Source organism: Oncorhynchus tshawytscha, linkage group LG29 (genome assembly GCF_018296145.1).
Source record: "Oncorhynchus tshawytscha isolate Ot180627B linkage group LG29, Otsh_v2.0, whole genome shotgun sequence".
In the NCBI taxonomy this organism is placed as follows: Eukaryota; Metazoa; Chordata; class Actinopteri; order Salmoniformes; family Salmonidae; genus Oncorhynchus; species Oncorhynchus tshawytscha.
Window position 1 is genome coordinate 8,073,761 of NC_056457.1, and position 21,943 is coordinate 8,095,703.

General features: G+C 44.6%; 1 protein-coding gene across 1 annotated transcript in view; it reads right to left on the reverse strand.

The window, feature by feature from the left end:
- Positions 1 to 21,943, reverse strand: part of ube3c (ubiquitin protein ligase E3C) — a 47,781-nt gene that overhangs the window by 14,064 nt on the left and 11,774 nt on the right. The window contains exons 14-19 of the mRNA XM_024393110.2: positions 20,742 to 20,968; positions 18,243 to 18,347; positions 17,623 to 17,710; positions 16,003 to 16,100; positions 15,226 to 15,358; positions 10,426 to 10,673 (exon numbers count right to left, since the gene is read on the reverse strand). Coding sequence (XP_024248878.2) covers positions 10,426 to 10,673; positions 15,226 to 15,358; positions 16,003 to 16,100; positions 17,623 to 17,710; positions 18,243 to 18,347; positions 20,742 to 20,968 — 899 coding nt within the window. The remainder of the gene's footprint in view (positions 1 to 10,425; positions 10,674 to 15,225; positions 15,359 to 16,002; positions 16,101 to 17,622; positions 17,711 to 18,242; positions 18,348 to 20,741; positions 20,969 to 21,943) is intronic.

Here is a 21,943-nt window from a genome sequence, read left to right on the forward strand (position 1 = left end):
AAACTTAAACTTGTAAATATTTGTAAACTTGTAAATATTTGTATGAACATAAACTAAACAAGTTCCACAGACATGTGACTCAGAAATGGAATAATGTGTCCCTGAACAAAGGGGGGGTTACAAATCAAAAGTAACAGTCAGTATCAGTTGTGGCCACCAGCTGCATTTAAGTATGGCAGTGTATCTCCTCCTCATGGACTGCACCAGATTTGCCAGTTCTTGCTGTGAGATGTTACCCCACTTCCACCAAGGCACCTGCAAGTTCCCAACATTTCTGGGGGGGAATGGCCCTAGCCCTCACCCTCCGATCCAACAGGTCCCAGACGTGCTCAATGAGATTGAGATCTGGGCTCTTCGCTGGCCATGGCAGAATACTGACATTCCTGTCTTGCAGGAAATCACGCACAGAACGAGCAGTGTGGCTGGTGGCATTGTCATGCTGGAGGGTCATGTCAGGATGAGCCTGCAGGAAGGGTACCACATGAGGGAGGAGGATGTCTTCAAATCAAAATCAAATCAAATTTATTTGTCACATACGAGTGTAGCGAAATGCTTGTGCTTCTAGTTCCGACAATGCAGTAATAACCAATAAGTAATCTAGCTAACAATTCCAAAACTACTACCTTATAGACACAAGTGTAAGGGGATAAAGAATATGTACATAAATATATATGAATGAGTGATGGTACAGAGCTGCATAGGCAAGATACAGTAGTTGGTATCGAGTACAGTATATACATATGAGATGAGTATGTAAACAAAGTGGCATAGTTAAAGTGGCTAGTGATACATGTATTACATAAAGATGCAGTAGATGATATAGAGTACAGTATATACGTATACATATGAGATGAATGATGTAGGGTATGTAAACATTATATTAGGTAGCATAGTTTAAAGTGGCTAGTGATATATTTTACATCATTTCCCATCAACTCCCATTATTAAAGTGGCTGGAGTTGAGTCAGTGTGTTGGCAGCAGCCACTCAATGTTAGTGGTGGCTGTTTAACAGTCTGATGGCCTAGATAGAAGATAGAAGCTGTTTTTCAGTCTCTCGGCCCCAGCTTTGATGCACCTGTACTGACCTCGCCTTCTGGATGATAGCGGGGTGAACAGGCAGTGGCTCGGGTGGTTGTTGTCCTTGATGATCTTTATGGCCTTCCTGTGACATCGGGTGGTGTAGGTGTCCTGGAGGGCTGGTAGTTTGCCCCCGGTGATGCGTTGTGCAGACCTCACTACCCTCTGGAGAGCCTTACAGTTGTGGGCGGAGCAGTTGCCGTACCAGGCGGTGATACAGCCCGCCAGGATGCTCTCGATTGTGCATCTGGAGAAGTTTGTGAGTGCTTTTGGTGACAAGCCGAATTTCTTCAGCCTCCTGAGGTTGAAGAGGCGCTGCTGCGCCTTCTTCACGATGCTGTCTGTGTAGGTGGACCAATTCAGTTTGTCTGTGATGTGTACGCCGAGGAACTTAAAACTTACTACCCTCTCCACTACTGTTCCATCGATGTGGATAGGGGGGTGTTCCCTCTGCTGTTTCCTGAAGTCCACAATCATCTCCTTAGTTTTGTTGACGTTGAGTGTGAGGTTATTTTCCTGACACCACACTCCGAGGGCCCTCACCTCCTCCCTGTAGGCCGTCTCGTCGTTGTTGGTAATCAAGCCTACCATTGTTGTGTCGTCCGCAAACTTTTTTTTGGTGAATTTTACCCCCTTTTTTCTCCCCAATTTTGTGGTATCCAATTGTTGTAGTAGCTACTATCTTGTCTCATCGCTACAACTCCCGTACGAAGGTTGAAAGTCATGCGTCCTCCGATACACAACCCAACCAGCCATACTGCTTCTTAACACAGCGCGCATCCAACCTGGAAGCCAGCCGCACCAATGTGTCGGAGGGTACACCGTGCACCTGGCAACCTTGGTTAGCGCGCACTGCGCCCGGCCCGCCACAGGAGTCGCTGGTGCGCGATGAGACAAGGACATCCCCACCGACCAAGCCCTCCCTAACCCGGACGACGCTAGGCCAATTGTGCGTCGCCCCACGGACCTCCCAGTCGCGGCCGGTTACGTCAGAGCCTGGGCGCGAACCCAGGGACTCTGATGGCACAGCTGGCGCTGCAGTACAGCGCCCTTAACCACTGCGCCACCCGGGAGGCTTCGTCCGCAAACTTGATGATTGAGTTGGAGGCGTGCATTGCCACGCAGTCGTGGGTGAACAGGGAGTACAGGAGAGGGCTCAGAACGCACCCTTGTGGGGCCCCAGTGTTGAGGATCAGTGGGGTGGAGATGTTGTTGCCTACCCTCACTACCTGGGGGCGGCCCGTCAGGAAGTCCAGTACCCAGTTGCACAGGGCGGGGTCGAGACCCAGGGTCTCGAGCTTGATGACGAGCTTGGTGGGTACTATGGTGTTGAATGCCGAGCTGTAGTCGATGAACAGCATTCTCACATAGGTATTCCTCTTGTCCAGATGGGTTAGGGCAGTGTGCAGTGTGGTTGAGATTGCATCGTCTGCAAATTGGAGTGGGTCTAGGGTGTCAGGTAGGGTGAAGGTGATATGGTCCTTGACTAGTCTCTCAAAGCACTTCATGATGATGGAAGTGAGTGCTACGGGGCGGTAGTCGTTTAGCTCAGTTACCTTAGCTTTCTTGGGAACAGGAACAATGGTGGCCCTCTTGAAGCATGTGGGAACAGCAGACTGGGATAGGGATTGATTGAATATGTCCGTGAACACACCAGCCAGCTGGTCTGCGCATGCTCTGAGGGCGCGGCTGGGGATGCCTTCTGGGCCTGCAGCCTTGCGAGGGTTAACACGTTTAAATGTTTTCCTCACGTCGGCTGCAGTGAAGGAGAGTCCGCATGTTTTGGTTGCGGGCCGTGTCAGTTGCACTGTATTGTAACGCACAGCGTTGAGATTGCCTGCAATGACAACAAGCTCAGTCCGATGATGCTGTGTCACACCGCCTCAGACCATGACGGACCCTCCACCTCCAAATCGATCCCGCTCCAGAGTACAGGCCTCGATGTAACGCTCATTCCTTCGATGATAAACGCGAATCCGACCATCACCCCTGGTGAGACAAAAACGTGACTCGTCAGTGAAGAGTATTTCAGCCGATTGCGCACAGTCTGAGCACTGATGGAGGGATTGTGCGTTCCTGGTGTAACTCAGGCAGTTGTTGTTGCCATCCTGTACCTGTCCCGCAGGTATGATGTTCGGATGTACCGATCCTGTGCAGGTGTTGTTACATGTGGTCAGCCACTGCGAGGACAATCAGCTGTCCTTCCTGTCTCCCTGTAGCGCTGTCTTAGGCGTCTCACAGTACGGACATTGCAATTTATTTCCCTGGCCACATCTGCAGTCCTCATGCTTCCTTGCAGGCATGTTCACGCAGATGAGCAGGGACCCTGGGTGTCACGTAGGACTAGGTGCGTGAAGGAATCAGAGGCAGAGAGTTCCACTGGGGAAAAGTGCTCTTTACTTCGGCACACAAAATGATAAGCCCAACAATACAGGGTGCGGACAACAACGTGACAACCCAAAAAACACAGGGTGCCAAGTTAAGAAAATAAATCCACCTCTACCTAAAACGCACACACGTAACATAAGGACAATCGTGCACAAGACAAGGGCGGGTCCACCTACTAAAAATAGGGAAGCTCATTAAACCAAACAACAGAAACACAGGTGAAACTAATAAGACAAAACAACCAGACAAACGAAAAAGGGATCGGTGGCGGCTAGTAGGACGGTGACGACGACCCCCGAGCACCGCCCGAACAGGCAGGGGAGCCAACTTCGGTGGAAGCATCTTTCTTTTGGTGTTTTTCAGAGTCAGTAGAAAGGCCTCTTTAGTGTCCTAAGTTTTCATAACTGTGACCTTAATTGCCTACCGTCTGTAAGCTGTTAGTGTCTTCACGACCGTTCCACAGGTGCATGTTCATTAATTGTTTATGGTTCATTGCACAAGCATGTGAAACCCTTTACAATGAAGATCTGTGAAGTTATTTTGATTTTTACAAATTATCTTTGAAAGACTGGGTCCTGAAAAAGGGACTTTTTTTGCTGAGTTTATATGGGGGTGCAAATAAATTCATTAAAAATCCTACAATGTGAGTTTCTGGATTGTTTTTCTAATTTTGTCTGTCATAGTTGAAGTGTACCAATGATGAAAATTACAGGCCTCTCATCTTAATAAGTGGGAGAACTTGCACAATAGGTGGCTGACTAAATACTTTTTTGCCCCACTGTATTATGTGTTATGATAAAAATTAGGTAATGATAGTCATACAAATCAGACTAGCATAAAAACCTCAACAGAACAGTGAACAGAATAATCAAATCAATAACAACAATGGATATCGGTGAGAGAGCCATCTTTGCTGTTTGCAATTAAAAACTGAGGTTAAAAGACTGACCGGAACATCAGATAAAGATGCGATAATGCAGTAAATCAGTTCACATCGGTGCAAAAGCACAAAACAAGAACACAATCTGTCTAAAATACACCGGCCTTAAAATCTGCCTGCCTCAAACTTTATAAATGTCAATTCTCACCTTGACCTGGGCTGCCATTAAGAACCTTGGCCGAGCAGGTGACTCATAAAACCGGGAGCTAATGTACTGGAATAGTCCTAAAAAAAAGAGCCCGTTCCAGGCATTAAAATATAGAGGTCCTTATAAATGATTGCACTAAAAACCCTGACCACATCAGCTAAATGGATTATAAATCTAGGCCATTTCCATAATGCATGCATCTTAAACATACAGGCAGGCATAAATCAGGGTCTATTTTCTAAACACAGGTTAATTGCGCAACTTTAAACACATTCGATTTTTTTAATGCAAATTAATCCACTTAGCATTTCTCAGGTGGCTCCTTCTGGATTCCTTGACCATATGCGCTGCGTACCCACTTGAAACCTATCAATAACAATAGCACAGTGCCGGGAAGAGGTGGCACTAAGCATATGGAGGGAGAAAAAAAAAACCTGTGGCATTTTCTTTCTTTCTTTTTTTTTTTTTTACAGCCACTTTATTTATGGGTGTTTATTGCCAGAAATTGTGCCAAAATGACTCGGGATAAAACAGATTAATTATGGCCCAGCCCCTTTTAATATAAGTGAGTGCAGTGGCAACGCAATTAAAGCAGATCGCAGCGCCATCAGGGAGAATAAACGCCCAACAACATCGCAGGTTGCCTTCTGTTAGCTGCCAAATAAATTCCTTAATTTACAACATTAAGAATCAATAAAAATATAATGCCTTTCAAACGCATCGCTATCAATCAGGGGTGCAACCCAACGCACCTCTAAAGGGGAACTTTTAGTCCGACCGGGGAGATTAATGAGGAAAGGCACTGGGGAAGTGGGAGGGAGGGTGGATGGTACAAACACACACAAAACTTCAGCCACCCGCTGAAAGAGTTTGGAGGCTATGCCAGGGCTAATGCCGGGCTTTGTACTATCATGAAGAGGCATGCTGTGGGTGTTCCAGATGGGTGAGGCATAGCGAGGGGGGGGGATTGCTCCACATGTCCTACTGAAGTTTACTGGATCTTGGCTGGACGGTGACAGTGATGTGGGGCAGTGAGACTGGCATCAGGAGACCTCTCTCTTTACTACCCCGACAAAATTGTCCGGAAGAAGAGAGGCAGCGAAAACAGCTTAAAAGGGGAAGTTCCGTATTTTACAACTTGATGTTCGTCAGTTCCTCGCCCTGAAAGTAGTCTATGGGGCAGAAGAAACTGTAATCCATTTAGTTTTCTTTAAACAGTCACTACAAACTACAGCTAGCCTAACTTTAGCAACCGTGCATTTTTGTATTTCACGAACAAATCAATACAATTATTTGGTTTGAAGTTAACTTGAGGTGATTTAAAAATAAAAAAATTACATTACACATTTGCCCCAAATCAGTGTTTACTTGGACTGAAATAGGTGTACGTACTGTTTATATTCAGATGCAGGAGCTCCACAACACTTTTGAGCTAAAATTCCACAAGAGGAACTGGAGCACAAGCAGTAGAACATTTGAGGTGCCAGTACTCGGCTCAGCAGAGCGCCTGTCCAAGTCAAGCACTGCCCGCCGCCTCCAATGGCTTGTAGAAACTAGTAAGAACAGTGAGAGACACCAGCAACCTTGGACTCTAGATGCTAGAGAGCACAGATAATACTGAAGACTATGAGAATTCAATAGGCTTTTATGCTCAGTGGAATTGTATACCAATGAGGTCTGTAAAAAATGTAAATCATACACACGTGTTGTTAAGTGGTTTCCGTTTGTGGCGTCAAATCTTATACGTGTCAGTTGGGAGGACAAGTGAGGAAGAGGGATGATCGGTGTCCCATATTGTGATGTCCAATCCCATTTCAGTGAGTACCCCAGACTGGCCCACTCCTGATGTTAATACATTACCTCTACGACAATGGCAGGCCGGGAGGTCATTATTGAACTATATTAATCTCCTGTGTCCCATAGGTCTTAGTGTGTGTACCGCGCATCTCTCCACGCACTCTCCACGCAGCAGTGATGCAATCCTAATCTATAACGGTCCCCCCCCCTACCCGGGCGCAGGTAATAACGGCACTAAACAAATATCAATACACCACTCAAACGAGCACTCACACGTCGTATTTATGGAGAAGAAAAAAAAGGGAACTTAAGGTAGGGTTAATTGAAAGTCAAATTCAAATTAATTTCCCCTGCCTTAATTGCCTGAGCCATTAGCTGTAGTGATCGGGGAAGAGGGAGCAGAGCGCGTTTCTATCAGCTGACTAGCCATTTCTCACCGTGGGGATGGGAAACGTGGAGACACCAGGGGTCGCGTCCCAAATGGCACCCTAATTCCCTCTGTGGTGCACTACTTTTAACAAGTAGTGCACGATATATAGGGAATAAGGTGCCATTTGAGACAACGCCCAGGAGGAGTTATGGTGCCCTGATGAGTGGACTGGACCATCATGCAAAGAGAGAGAGAGAGCAAGAGCACAGCGAGAGAGAGAGAGGACTTTAGACGCTCCGGACTGTAAAACAGATCAAAATGCTATTACCACATTCTTTGACCGCTTATTTATGTCCCTGTCGGCGGGGGGCTAGCACTGATTTAGCGCCCGGCCAAATGCAATCGCTACACAAACAACGAGGCAGGAATCATAGGCTAATGGAATGCCTAATTGAGAGGTGGTTGGTTGTCATGAGGTAATTCTTCTCCCGTTGAGAATGAGATGACCCCTCCCAGACACACACACACACACTCCCACAGCATCTCGATAAACAATCTGCCGGCACATGCATTAAATAAGATTTAAAAACATTCGGCTATAATAAATAGTGCAGTCAAAGGGGGAGGAGGGGGCAGGGAAAACAATGCCTTCAACAGATTACGCATAGGACTAATGAACCAAACTATGCTTTGTACAAGAATCGGGTCCAAGTTCTGTCTTATTTCATTCAAAATTGTCACTTTCTTGGACATTGAACACAAAATCAAGGACAATGAACACAGTTGTTTGATATGCAGTCAAGTTAAAATACTAGCAGCCATTAGATCTTATAATGAATCAGCCTTATCTCTTTACTGTACCTCTATTATTCAATGACATAGGGTGGGTTGACTCCCAGATGACCTGCTGGTGTCTGGGGCACAGTGTGACCCTCAGAGGGAACACCAGGGGGCATGGCAAAACCCCCTGCAAGAGGTAGCGGAGCACACTGCTGCTGACTACATTTCACATCTTATGAACTGATTAGACGTTCATCACACATTGGTTGGTTTTCCATGTAATTACCACATTAGGAGGTGCTTGTTGTTTCAGTTAATGCTTGAAGACACCTGGTGATCATTTGGAGCCAACATACAGATATGCACACAAACACCTTGTATTGCTTAATAACTTCACCCTTGGGTGCTTCTTAATTATTAAAAAAAGGTGCACTATGCAGAAATCACTCCGCCATTTCCTGGATGCTAAAATTAAAATAGTTTGCTTAATTTCAGTTTATGTGACAAAACATGCCAGTATAATGTAGAGAATCATTGTACCATCCAAACAGCTGTGGAATATCTTTACCATAACCAAAAATATTGTATTTTCAGCTGTTTGAAGCTGGTGTACAAAACCGAAAGTAAGACGCAAAAAACTGAACCCAAGAACGGGAAGCTTAGAAATAGCGCACAAAGAACAGATCTACCGCTTCCTAGTATATGCTTTCAATGAGAATGACAGTTCCATAACACACATTTCTATGTGAATTTGGTCGGGTCGCCCCAAAAAGTTACATACTGCAGCTTTCAATTGGTCAGTTCCTGCTGCAAGTTTTTTAGCAACACATCCCATTCTTCCATTGTCTATGATGATTTTTCAACGCCGATACCGATTATTGGAGGAATAAAAACGATACCGATTAAATCGGCCAATTTTTATTTATTTATTTGTAACAATGACAATTACAACAATACTGAATGAACACTTATTTTAACTTAATATAATACATCAATAAAAATCTATTTAGTGTCTAATGAAACATGTTCAATTTGGTTTAAATAATGCAAAAACAAAGTGTTGGAGAAGAAAGTAAAAGTGCAATATGTGCCGTGTAAAAAAGCTAACGTTTGAATTCCTTGCACCGAACATGAGAACATATGAAAGTTGGTGGTTCCTTTTAACATGAGACTTCAATATTCCAAGGTAAGAGGTTTTAGGTTGTAGTTAATATAGTAATTATAGGACTATTTCGCTCGAAACCATTTGTATTTCATATACCTTTGACTATTGGATGTTCTTATAGGCACTTTAGTATTGCCAGTGTAACAGTATAGCTTTCGTCCCTCTCCTCACTCCTACCTGCGCTCGAACCAGGAACACATCTACAACAGCCACACTCGAAGCAGCATTACCCATGCAGAGCAAGGGGAATAACTACTCCAAGTCTCAGAGCGAGTGACGTTTGAAACGCTATTAGCGCGCACCCCGCTAACTAGCTAGCCATTTCACATTGGTTACACCAGCCATTAGGCTGATAGGCTTGAAGTCATAAACAGAGCTGTGCTTGCGAAGAGCTGCTGGCAAAACGCACGAAAGTGCTGTTTGAATGAATGCTTACGAGCCTGCTGCTGCCTACCATCGCTCAGTCAGACTGCTCTATCAAATCATAGACTTAGTTATAACATAATAACACATAGAAATACGAGCCTTTGGTCATTAATATGGTCGAATCCGGAAACTATCATTTCTAAAAACAAAACGTTTATTATTTCAGTGAAATACGGAACCGTTCGGTATTTTATCTAACGGGTGGCATCCCTAAGTCTAAATATTCCTGTTACATTGTACAACCTTCAATGTTATGTAATAATTATGTCAAATTCTGGCAAATTAGTTTGCAATGAGCCAGGCTGCCCAAACTGTTGCATATACCCTGACTCTGCGTGCAATGATCGCAAGAGAAGTGACACAATTTCACCTGCCTGCTAACCTGGATTTCTTTTAGCTAAATATGCAGGTTTAAAAATATATACGTCTGTGTATTGATTTTAAGAAAGGCATTGGTGTTTATGGTTAGGTACAGTCGTGCAACGATTGTGCTTTTTTCGCAAATGCGCTTTTGTTAAATCATCCCCCTTTTGTTAAATCATCCCCCATCGATTATATGCAACGCAGGACATGCTAGATAAACTAGTAATATCATCAACCATGTGTAGTTAACTAGTGATTATGATTGATTGATTGTTTTTTATAAGTTTAATGCTAGCTAGCAACTTGCCTTGGCTTCTACTGCATTCGTGTAACAGGCAGGCTCTTCGTGGAGTGCAATGAGAGGCAGGTGGTTAGAGCGTTGGTCTAACTGTAAGGTTGCAAGATTGAATCCCCCGAGCTGACAAGGTAAAAATCTGTCGTTCTGCCCCTGAACAAGGCAGTTAACCCACCGTTCCTAGGCCGTCATTGAAAATAAGAATGTGTTCTTAACTGACTTGCCTAGTTAATTAAAGGTGTGTAAAAAATATATATATATTTTTTTAAATCGGCAAAATCAGTGTGCAAAAATACTGATTTCCGATTGTTAAGAAAACTTGAAATGACCCCTAATTAATCGGCCATTCCAATTAATCGGTCGACCTCTAATTGACATTGTCCCCACTCTACACTGTATTGGCTACACAAGAACACTGACCACACACATTGATTTCTGTTGACTTTAACAGAGACCTGGAATCAGAGCGGTCTGTCTGTCAGCTAAGACAGCTCTCCCGTGGGCCTGGGTGGTCCAGTGGTCAGTGGCGCCCGGCTACAGCACGTTTTTCCGTGTTGGTGTGGGTTTGAATCCAACCCACTGCCTTTGTGACACACTATATATCTATCTTTCCTCTGTCGTCTCTCCTCTATTATATAAAAATACGCAATAAAATGTTTCTATTTAAAACTTTACCTTCCCCAGTATCCGTCCCAGGAAGTAGTAGTGTCTGGCGAAGGAGTCCCCCACTAGCATCTGGGCGGTGGGGCTAGGATAAAGCAGGCCCTCGTTGGTGGTCTTGAAAAAGCCCTGGTTGGGGTTGAAGCCTGACTTGAGCAGCTCGTTGAGGAACTCGCGGAAGATGCCCCCGCCGTCGATGCCCGCCTCGTCCAGACCGTGGGCGTTGAGTAGGTGCACCCGGACACGTTTCTTCAGGTCTGGCTCTGGATACACGGGACACGAAGGGATACCAAGTTAGTAGAGAAAATATACACTGAGTGTATAAAACAAGACAAAGACAGCCCAGATGAATCCAGGTGAAAGTTATGATCCCTTATTGATGTCCTCTATTTAATCCACTACAATTATTGTAGGTGAAGGGGAGGAGACAGATTAAATGATTTTTAAGGCTTGAGCCAATCGAGACATGGATTATGTATGTGTGCCATTCAGAGGGTGAATGGGCAAGACAAAACATTTAAGTGCCTTTGAACGGGGTATGGTAGTAGGTGCCATGCGCACCGGTTTGAGTATGTCAAGAACTGCAATGCTGCTGGGTTTTTCACGCTCAACAGTTTCCCGTGTGTATCCAGAATGGTCCACCACCCAAAGGACATCCAGACAATGACAACTTTGGGAAGCACTGGATTCAACATGGACCAGCATCGCTGTGGAACGCTTAACACCTTGTAGAGTCAATGCCCCAATGAATTGAGGCTATTCTGAGATCAAAAGGGGTGCAACTCAATATTAGGAAGGTGTTCTTAATGTTTTGTACACTGAGTGTACATGCATGTAATAATTAAAATGTAATTTACAATTTTAAAAATATACATTATGTGTAGGAATAGGGAAAATACACGACATTACCAAAAGTATGTGAACACCTGCTAACATCTCATTCCAAAATCATGGCAATTAATATGGAGTTGGTCACCACTTTGCTGCTATAACAGCCTCCACTCTTCTCCACTCTAGTGAGGTCGGGCACTGATGTTGGGCGATTAGGCCTGGCTTGCAGGCGGCGTTCAAATTCATCCCAAAGGTGTTGAATGGGGTTGAGGTTGAGGGCTCTATGCAGGTCAGTAAAGTTCTTCCACACCTAGGGCACAAAGGGCCTCCTGGGTGGCGCAGCTTTCTGAGGCATCACTACAGACCTGGGTTCAATCCCATGCTGTGTCACAACCGGCAGTGAGCGGGAAATCCACGAGGTGGCACACATGGGTCTCCCGTCGTCTGGGTTAGGGGAGGGTTTGGCCCGGCTGGGATTTCCTTGTCCCATCGCACTCTAGCACCTGTAAGTTGACTTCGGTTGACAGCTGGATGGTGTTTCCTCCAACACAACGGTGCGGCTGGCTTACGGTTTAAGTGAGCAGTGTCAAGAAGCAGTGCGGCTTGGCAGGGTAGTGTTTCAGAAGACGCATGGCTCTCGAGCTTTAGGGGAGTTGCAGCGATGGGACAAGAATGTAACTACCAATTGGGTAGGAAAAGAGGTCTTGACAAACCATTTCTGTATGGACCTCGCTTTGTGCACAGGGGTATTGTCACGTCCTGACCTTAGTTCCTTTTTTTATGCCTCAATTTTAGGTTGGTCAGGGCGTGAGTTGGGGTGGGCATTCTATGTTTTGTTCTATGTTTGTATTTCTATGTGTTTGGCCTGGTTATGGTTCCGAATCAGAGGCAGCTGTCAATCGTTGTCTCTGATTGAGAACCATACTTAGGCAGTCTGGTTTCGCCCTTGAGTTGCCAAAGCCACCCACCGTCAGTTAGGAGCCGCCAGAGTCTCCCGTCTATTCGGGGCCCACTGAAAGGGTCCCCAGTCTGGGGTCGGCGGCGAGGGTCGCCGCTCCAAAACGTGCCACCTAAGTGGGCCCAGACTAAGGTGGAGTGGGGTCCACGTCCCGCGCCAGAGCCGCCACCGCGGACAGATGCCCACCCAGACCCTTCCCTATGGGTTTAGGTTTTGCGGCCGGATTCCGCAACTTTGGGGGGGTACCGTCACGTCCTGACCTTAGTTCCTTGTTTTATGTCTCTATTTTAGGTTGGTCAAGGTGTGAGTTGGGGTGGGCATTCTACGTTTTGTTCTATGTTTGTATTTCTATTTGTTTGGCCTGGTATGGTTACCAATCAGAGGCAGCTGTCAATCGTTGTCTCTGATTGAGAAACATACTTTGTTTTCTGTCTCTGTCTCTGTACCAGACAGGACTGTTTCGTTTGTTCCGTTTTGTTATTTTTGTTCTAGTGTAATTAAAAGATCACGAACACGTACCACGCTGCACCTTGGTCCTCTCCTTCTTCCACCAACGACAACTGTTACAGGTATTGTCATGCTGAAACAGGAAAGGGCCTTCCCCAAACTGTTGCCACAAAGTTGGAAGCACAGAATTGTCTAGAATGACATTGTATGCTGTAGCGGTAAGATTTCCTATCAATGGAACTAAGGGGCCTAGCCCGAACCATGAAAAACAGCCCCAGACCATTATTCTACCTCCAACAAACTTTACCGTTGGCACTATGCATTGGGGTAGCGTTCTCCTGGCATTCTCCAAACCCAGATTTGTCCGTTGGACTGCACGCTGTAAGCCAATGTTTGTCAATGGAGATTGCATGGCTGTGTGCTCGATTTTATTCACCTTCAGCAACGGTTAAAATCCACTCTATTGAAGGGGTGTCCACATACTTTTGTATATATAGTGTATCTATTTTAGAGTTTATATTTCTCCCCATTTCCACATGTCAAGAGGCATGATTTCTTTGACCTGAGGAATAATCAAATCAAACCATATGAAAGAGGCCATGTTTCAGAATAATGAATGTACGGTGATAAATCAGAGCAGCTATAACTTATAAAGACACATGAATGATATAGATCACCTTTCCAGCCCCTCGAAGGCAGGGCCACCTACTACTACTACAGTTTTTAATCACGTGACCCAACAAAAGTGCTCTTTGAAATTCAAACACAAAAAGAGGTGACTTAAAATAATTGATTTCCCCGCTTTTATGCGAGCCATTAGAATAACCACGATCACAATTATGCTTTAGTGAAATCCAATACTTCAGAGACCGATGGGAAAGCTAACCTTCATTTCTAATGGGATCTGCAACCTCGGCTACAATATCTGGATTTTTATGGACCGCAAACAGAAGACAAATACCGTCTTGGGCTGCGTCTCAATAATATCTCCTTTCCGCTTCTTCCACATTTTGTTACGTTACAGCCTTATTCTAAAATGTATTAAATAAATATAAATCCTCAGCAATCTACACACAATAACCCATAATGACAAAGCAAAAATAGTTTTTTTTAGGCAATTTTTCAAATTTAATACAAATAAAAAAACAGAAAGACCTTATTTGCATAAGTATTCAAACCCTTTGCTATGAGATTTGAAATTGAGCTCAGGTGCATCCTGTTTCCATTGATCATCCTTGAGATGTTTCTACAACTTGGAGTCCACATTCAATTGATTGGTCATGATTTGGAAGGACACACACTTGTCTATATAAGGTCCCCAAGTTGACAGTGCCTGTCAGAGCAAAAACCAAGCCATGAGGTCAAAGGAATTGTCCGTAGAGTTCCCAAGACAGGATTGTGTCGAGGCACAGATCTGGGGAAGGGTACTAAAACATTTCTGCAGCAAATAAGGTCCTCAAGAACACAGTGGCCTCCATTATTCTTAAATGGAAGAAGTTATGAACCACCAAGACTCTTTCTAGAGCTGTCTGCCCGGCCAAACTGAGTAATCGGGGGAGAAGGGCCTTGGTCAGGGAGGTGACCAAGATCCCGATGGTCACTCTGACAGAGCTCTAGAGTTCCTCTGTGGAGATGGGAGCACCTTCCAGAAGGACAACCATCTCTGTAGCACTCCACCAATCAGGCCTTTATGCTAGAGTGGCCAGACAGAAGCCACTTCTCTGTAAAAGGCACATGACAGCTCACTTGGGAGTTTGCCAAAAGGCTCCTAAAGACTCTGACCATGAGAAACAAGATGTTATGGTCTGATGAAATGAAGATTCAACTCTTTGGCCTGAATGCCAAGAGTCACATCTGGAGGAAACCTTGCACCATCCCTTCGGTGAAGCATGGTGGTGGCAGCATCATGCTGTGGAGATGTTTTTCAGCGGCAGGGACTGCGAGACTAGTCAGAATCGAGGCAAAGATGCAGAGAGATCCTTGATGAAAACCTGCTCCAGAGAGCTCAGGACCTCTTACTGGGGCGAAGGTTCAACTTCCAACAGGACAACGACCCTAAGCACACAGCCAAGACAACTCAGCAGTGACTTCGGGACTTTGAATGTCCTTGAGTGGCTCAGCCAGACTCCGGACTTGAACCCGATCTAACATCTCTAGAGAAACCTAATAATAGCTGTGCAGCAACGCTCCCCATCCAACTTGACAGAGCTTGAAAGGATCTGCAGAGAAGAATGGAAGAAACTCCCCAAATACAGGTGTGCCAAGCTTGTAGTGTCATATCCAAGAAGACTTGAGGCTGTAATTGCTGCCAAAGGTGCTTCAACAAAGTACTGAGTAAAGGGTCTGAATACTTACGCAAATGTGATATTTACATTTGGGATTTTTAATAAATTAGCAAACATTTCTAAAAACCTGTTTTTGCTTTATTATTATGGGGCATTGTCTGTAGATTGATAATCAATTTTAGAATAAGGCTGTAACCGAACAAAATGTGGAAAAAGTCAAGGGGTCTGAATACTTTCCGAAGGCACTGTATCCCTCCTCATCGAGCTGTATCCCTCCTCAGCCTAACCACGTACCGTTTTCTGGGGAGAGCTTGTCGTAGGCGTCCTCGTAGATGTAGTTCCGTCTGATGGTGACGATGATCCCGTCCAGAAGCGGCCCATCTCCCTGTACGTCCCGCTTGTCCGCGTAGATCAATCTCTGGAAGATCTTCGCCACAGGGACAGACAGAGATAATATGGCAAGCAGTTTTAATTACAGACTACCTACAGCCAGCCAGGTTTTAAAGGACCTCTATTGACTACATGGACTATTTCTAATGGATGTAGTCAACAATAAAAGGCTATTTTATTTTAAACGAATTTAACTGAGGTGAAAATAAATATTCAGTCATACATATTACACAAGGGTTTTGGTTTTCTAACAAGTATACATACGCTTTCAAATATATTGGCACCCTTGCACTTTATAATGGAGTCCAATGGAGCAGAATGTTCTGTTTTTTCTTCTAAAAAATGATTGAATGCTATTTTTACCCTGTAGGCACCGGCAACTTACCACAGGTGAGAAATTACACAGTAAATGAGAATCTTCGCTTCCGACCAAATTCATTCGGATTTTGAATAAATTAGTCCAGGCCATTTTTTTTCTTTTCATTTTTTTACATCCATTTCATTATTTATTTGTTATTCTTCTTGGTCCTTTGCAGATGTAAATCAAACAAATACATGTGAAAACACCAAAAGCTTTTTCCTTTTCAACTTATTTTAGAAGAAAGTGTGAATCATGCAAGGGTGCCAATATATTTGAACGCATCTGTATGGAGCAATATGCCGAGATGAGATGTAGAGTACCTTGACTCGTTCCTCAAAGGGCACGACGAAGGGCAGCTCGGTCAGAATGGCCAAGTGTCTCTCCTCAGACACAGACAGCTGTGGAGGCTCCATCCCCACTAGAATAGAATAGAACATGTGTTTGTCCTGTAAGGGAACTTCTTCAACAGAAATACAGTACAACAACAATGCTTAAACTGCTCTACAACAGTCAATCTGTCTGTCTTCTACCCATTAATCTATTTATCTATTAATTTATCCATCCCTCCATCAATTAACCCATCTAACCACACTATCCTACCATTCATCGATCTGATCCTCCATCTAGGTATCTATCCATCCGGCTCTAATTCATCCATCCATCAATCTATAAATGCCCAATGCAGCGCCATGAAGGGTTTCCATGACGACATAGTGTGTGGATAGATGCTGAGACAGCACCGTGTGGTAAATGTTTAACCAGCCTGCACGGAGCCCAGGGGTTCCTTTACCAGAACCTAAACCCAAACTTCTTCCCTGCAGTCTCCCAGAAAACCCAGACACGTCTTTATGGAAGAGGTTAAACCTAGATAACACGCAAACCCCATTTTTCCACAGTTAGCCCCCCCATCCTACCTGCCTGCTACCTTACTCCCTCCCCAACTGCTAACCGGCTAGGCCCTCTCCCCACCCAGCTGACTCTTTACAGGCAGCCCGTCACAGAGTGCTCAATCCTGCCTCAACCCCTCTCTCACTAACACACACTTTTAATTAACTCAACGGTGAGCTTCCCGTCCACCTGACTGGCCGTTTCCATTAAGCAGACGTTCGTTTTGTATTCAACTCGGCGTCCGTAACCGTTTAGAACCCAAAACTGCCACAACAGCAGAGTTAAACCACCATTCTCCTCCCCTTCCCCTTCATTGTCCCCGTTCGAGCGCAATTATTCTGCTCAATTAGTCAATCCTATCTGCATTTCGGCCATCAGGTTTCCATCGGTGGGGAGAAATATGGCCCGGGGGTGGTCAATACTTTAGCCATTCATCACCCGAGGGCCTGTCCATTTAAGGAAATGAAAAAAGGGAAGACAAACATACAGCCAGATGTGTCTGAGCTCATCAGGACTCTCAGGCTAATTTAATTGATCCTGTATCGGGGCTGGCTGGAGTGGCATTAGGCAGATCATACACGCATTGTTATCCGTTTGTTTTCACACCTGCCCGCTGCCGGAGGCCCTTTGATGCAGCTCTAAATTAAACAACATATGATCTCGGTTGTCTCGCTCTCGGCCCATTGCCATCCCTGGCTCTTAGCTAAGGCATCGGGAGTGAATCGAAGGAAAATAACATACCTGAGATTACACCTGAGCTGACCTAAGAGCTTCATTTACCAGAGATGGCACAGTGTTCCCTGTACCCCAATTATGGCGTGGCAACTAGGGTGTTCCATTGCACTTCTATAATCTGTGACGACAATAAGTGGTCGGTTCACGCATAGCAGGAACTAGGGTTGTCACACTAGTTCCAAGTATCATAGAGTTAATTCTGCTTCATGTTTCCTTTTTTTTTTGCCATGGAGGAAAATCGTGTTATCGTGATACTGGTATCGTGAACAAACCTAACTGGGACTACTTTTTCTTGTGGGATCTATATTGTGTCGTACCATCCAGTGTGGACTGCAGGGGCCCGATGCGTCCCATCCTCCGCGTCCTCCACACGTGTCTGGCCGAGGGGACGTACAGCTGGGTCACCTGGAGAGGGAAGAGTAGGGCTCCAGTCAGCGTGACTGTGCTAACAACACCCTACATTGGAAATAACGTGGGTCTAACACAATGGCCTAACAGTATGCCACAGGGACTATGTTTAATGCTCACTTTCCAGTATTTACAGTATGCATTGTATGTATTACGGTGTATTGTTGTAGTGTATTTTGTATGCTGGCCTCACAAAATGAATGCCCCATGTACACGGACAATAAAGTGATCGTAATGTATCCATGTACATTTACGCAGATACTCCTCAAAAGGCAGGTCAGTGGCACAGTTCGTGAAAACATAGCGTGCATCTCCGCCGTAGATGTCACAAAGTTGTTTATCAACTATAATTACATATAATGCCAAGAGCTCGAAGTTGTGTTCCTGACCACTGTATGCAGTCATAACGGTGGATTGATAAAAGGAAGTGTTAGTGAAGCAATATTGAGTAAACCAGATTAATGATTTGCCTGATAACCTCATTAAGGGTAACAATCTAAGGGATGAGAGCACGGTTACCCACGGTTACCTTATCTGCTCTGATGTTGACCTCTCCAGAGAGCCAATGACCTGCCGGACAGAAGGGACGTCTGATGTCACGAGCCTTCACCATCTTCACCAAGTTAGTGATCACCTGTGAAACGCAGAACAATAAACAATAAAAATAAAAAGTCACACACTGGACTCTCAAGAGAACATGTCACTCACTCTCTTCGTAGAATATAAAAAAAAAAATTTTTAAATGGCTTAAACGGTTTCGGCTGTAATACGTAAGTCAAAGTGTAACAAATTGCATGACACCAAACGTCACACAAGTGATAAAGATGTCATTTTAACCATGTCATTTTCAGGTCCTGTGTGGCTCGGTCAATGGTACTTGCAACGCCAGGGTTGTGGGTTCGATTCCCCATGGGGGAGCAGTACGAAAAATGTATGCACTCACTACTTTATGTCGTTCTGGATAAGAGCGTCTGCTTAAATGACTTAAAAGTACAAAAAGTTAAAGATGCGTGATATACGGACGTAATTTTAAAGCATACATCCTTTCATTTGTTAACAAACAAATGTATTTGCGTGGAGGCTCGACAATAAGATGCTTCCTCTTAAAAAAGCAATTTGCGAGCTGAGCCATTAGAGTGGTATTTAACGATAGTATAAAAGAGAAATGGGGGGGGTCGTCCCTCCACATCCAGCACCAGGGTTAATTATGGGCTAGTCTGTCCAGTCTGCTGACATCAGCCGCGGGACGGAGGGCAAAAGATAAACTGTGGCAACGACCAGTGTAACTCCGCGTTGTTCTGTGAGATAGGGTCAGGGTTGAGACTTGTTGCGATAGCCATTGTCTTACTGTGCAGTAGAGGGTGAAACAAGAGTGAATATTCATTCCTGTCCTGTTAATAACTAAATATGGTCTGTCTTGTACTGTCCTAATAATTTTTTTGTCCCGTCCAGTCCGGTCCAGTGAAAAACATGCCATTTTGCATCCCATCCCATGTCTTACTCTGTGCAGCCTTTGGATAGGAATGTTAGATAGAAGTTGATCATCACTTTCATCAGCTGTGTAGGTCATATTTGTGGAGTTCACAACTTCAGATGATTAGCGGAGAGAAGACTCCACTGTAGCGACTGAACTTGTCACATCTATATTGATCATTTCCAAAATCTTACTCCACAGTCATTACCGGCACTAGCTGGGAGTATTCAGACACATAATTACCCTGAAACAATCTTCAATACAATAACCAGGCAACATCGTTTGAATGGAAGTGTTATTTTTAAAAACGCACAGCGTTTTTCCATACAGGACGCAATCAATCTCGGGCCGTCATCAGCGACGACCAGAGTCGGTATTCTCGGTAATAACGGGGAGTGCAAAACGCTGTTCGCGCCGCCGGCGATGGGTTAGGAGAGAGACTTACCCCCGACTCGGAGGAATGAATAAGCATTCCTTAATTAGCACATCGGGTTAAGTGCATGACTTAATGGGCTTTCCCAAACTCTGCGGTGACATCTCTCTCCAAACATGGCCAAGAAGAGAAGTTCCATTAGCAATATTAATATAAGCTTAGTTGATCATTTTCATTCAATTAACTTCTTTCAATTAAATAGATAGCTCGACAATGGGGGTGATAAAAGATGGGCGAAGGACGGCTGATGACTCGAACCAAACATTAGCGTGTTAAGGGGTCAGCGGGCGTTAAAGCGACTGTAAATCCAGACCCCCCCCCGTTCAATTTGGAAAATGCATTTCCACTGCTCTCCCACTTCTTTAATGGGTCGTTTTAGCTGACGGGAGGTGTTTGCTCGCCTTGAACTGTTATGAAATTCTTGCCGCATTCGTACACCGCCACCACCTCTGCTGAAAGAAAGTGTTTCTCACTTTCTAGTCCCCTCTCAAAGACTCGCAGCCAGAGTCGCTTAATTACTGTTGCAGGGAAAGTAAGTGGGAGAGGAGAAGGATGGAGGGGGGTGAGTGAGTGAGCGAGGGAGAGAGAAATAATTAACCTAATGTTGTCATCTGCCTCATTTCCTTTCAGTAAACAGCCAATGAACGTCCTCACTCAGCCAAGTCTAGCCACGCATACTCGGTTTCTCCTGACTGACCCAATTTGAGTTTCAACGGTTGCTGATAAACACATATTTGTTATTTACAATTATGTTTGCTATGAGAGCAACAGAAGTCAAAGAAGACCCTTTAAAAGATACATACAACATGCAACAATTTTCAAAATCTGCTACAGGTGCCTCAGAGTGAGGACAGATGCCAGTTGGGACTCGGAAAGCATTTTTTTTTTTTTTAATGGAATCCCATTTTCCTTATTTGGTATATATTTAGACAGTTGGATATAAAAGGGGAGACTGAGAAGGGAGGAGAGGCAAAACTCCGGACTTTGGCAGGGGACAACATGCAGACTAGAGTTGTGCCGGTGTTACACACTAAAGCCACACTCACAGTTTCTACATGCTTTGAATCAGATTTGAGGCCATTGTCATGCTAGGGCGATAGGTGCTGGGGGGGGGTAATCACCTTGAAGAGCTGAACCCAGCGTTTCTGCTCGGCCTGGATGCGCTGCTGCACCTCTGTGTTGGTTTTGACCCCCACGCTGCGGAAGGCGGCCATGTACTCCTCGCGGTGCTCCGTCTTGGTCTCGGGGTAGGCCAGCTTGATGATGCCCAGACACGCGTCCCTCAGCAACTGAGACAGGTTCACCAGCTCGGACAATGTGAACGGCATCATGGTGGTATTGCTGTGGCCTGAGAAGGGGGTGGACAGAAGGAATGGACGGTTGTTCACTGTTACTCAGCCATTGAACACAGTACAAGGCAACATTTTCCTATCACCAAGACACCTGCACTGTAAGCGAAATGATCATTTTGCAGCGCGATTTACACTTTTCTTTGACAATTTCCGTGAGGAAGATCTCTAGTTAAACCAGGGATTTAGTAAACAACGTGATACACACGCCACACACAACGCAATCGTGAGGTACTGTATCAGAGCTCCCGTTATTCAGAAGGTCTTTGTCTTTGCGAGGAGAAAATATCGCCCTACATATCTTACCCACTGAATATCAAGCAAGGTGAAGGATGTTGTGCAGTGTAGTGTAAAGAATGTGTGAAACTATCCATCTGGATACATATATATTTGTTTCTAGAATCATTTCAATTCAAAGTAAAACAAAATGTCAGCATCACACTGATTCAAAACAAGAGGCAGGTGATTTTGAGACTTGGTTTGCGTCCTTAATGGCACCCTACATACCCTGGTCAGAAGTAGTGCATAGGGAATCAGTTGCCATTTGGGATGCCACCTTGGAGACCAGAGTTTGGAGGAAGCAGTGTTTCCTCTACATTCATTTCGCAGGGGCGCGGCGCCACTGGTAAATTGTTGCCACCACTTCCAAAAATATGATAATTTTGGGGTATTTTAAAATGTTTTCAGTGTAAACCCTAAATGATTAAAACCAGATGTAAAGTATGTAGCATTTATTTTATTTTTTTAACAAGATAATCTTTGAGAACTGGCCAAACAATCACCAGAATAAAAAGTAGACAGTCAGGAGAATACGTTTTAAATAATTCATAGCATAGGGCCCCCATTGATTTTGTTATAATGTTTGAGTCACTGAGATAGCATAAAAACATGGCATAAGCCATGGCAAAATGTGTAGAATTGCTGAAGTTCTTCGCTCTGCCCTGACTAAATGTGTAGAATAACAGAAAACTCTT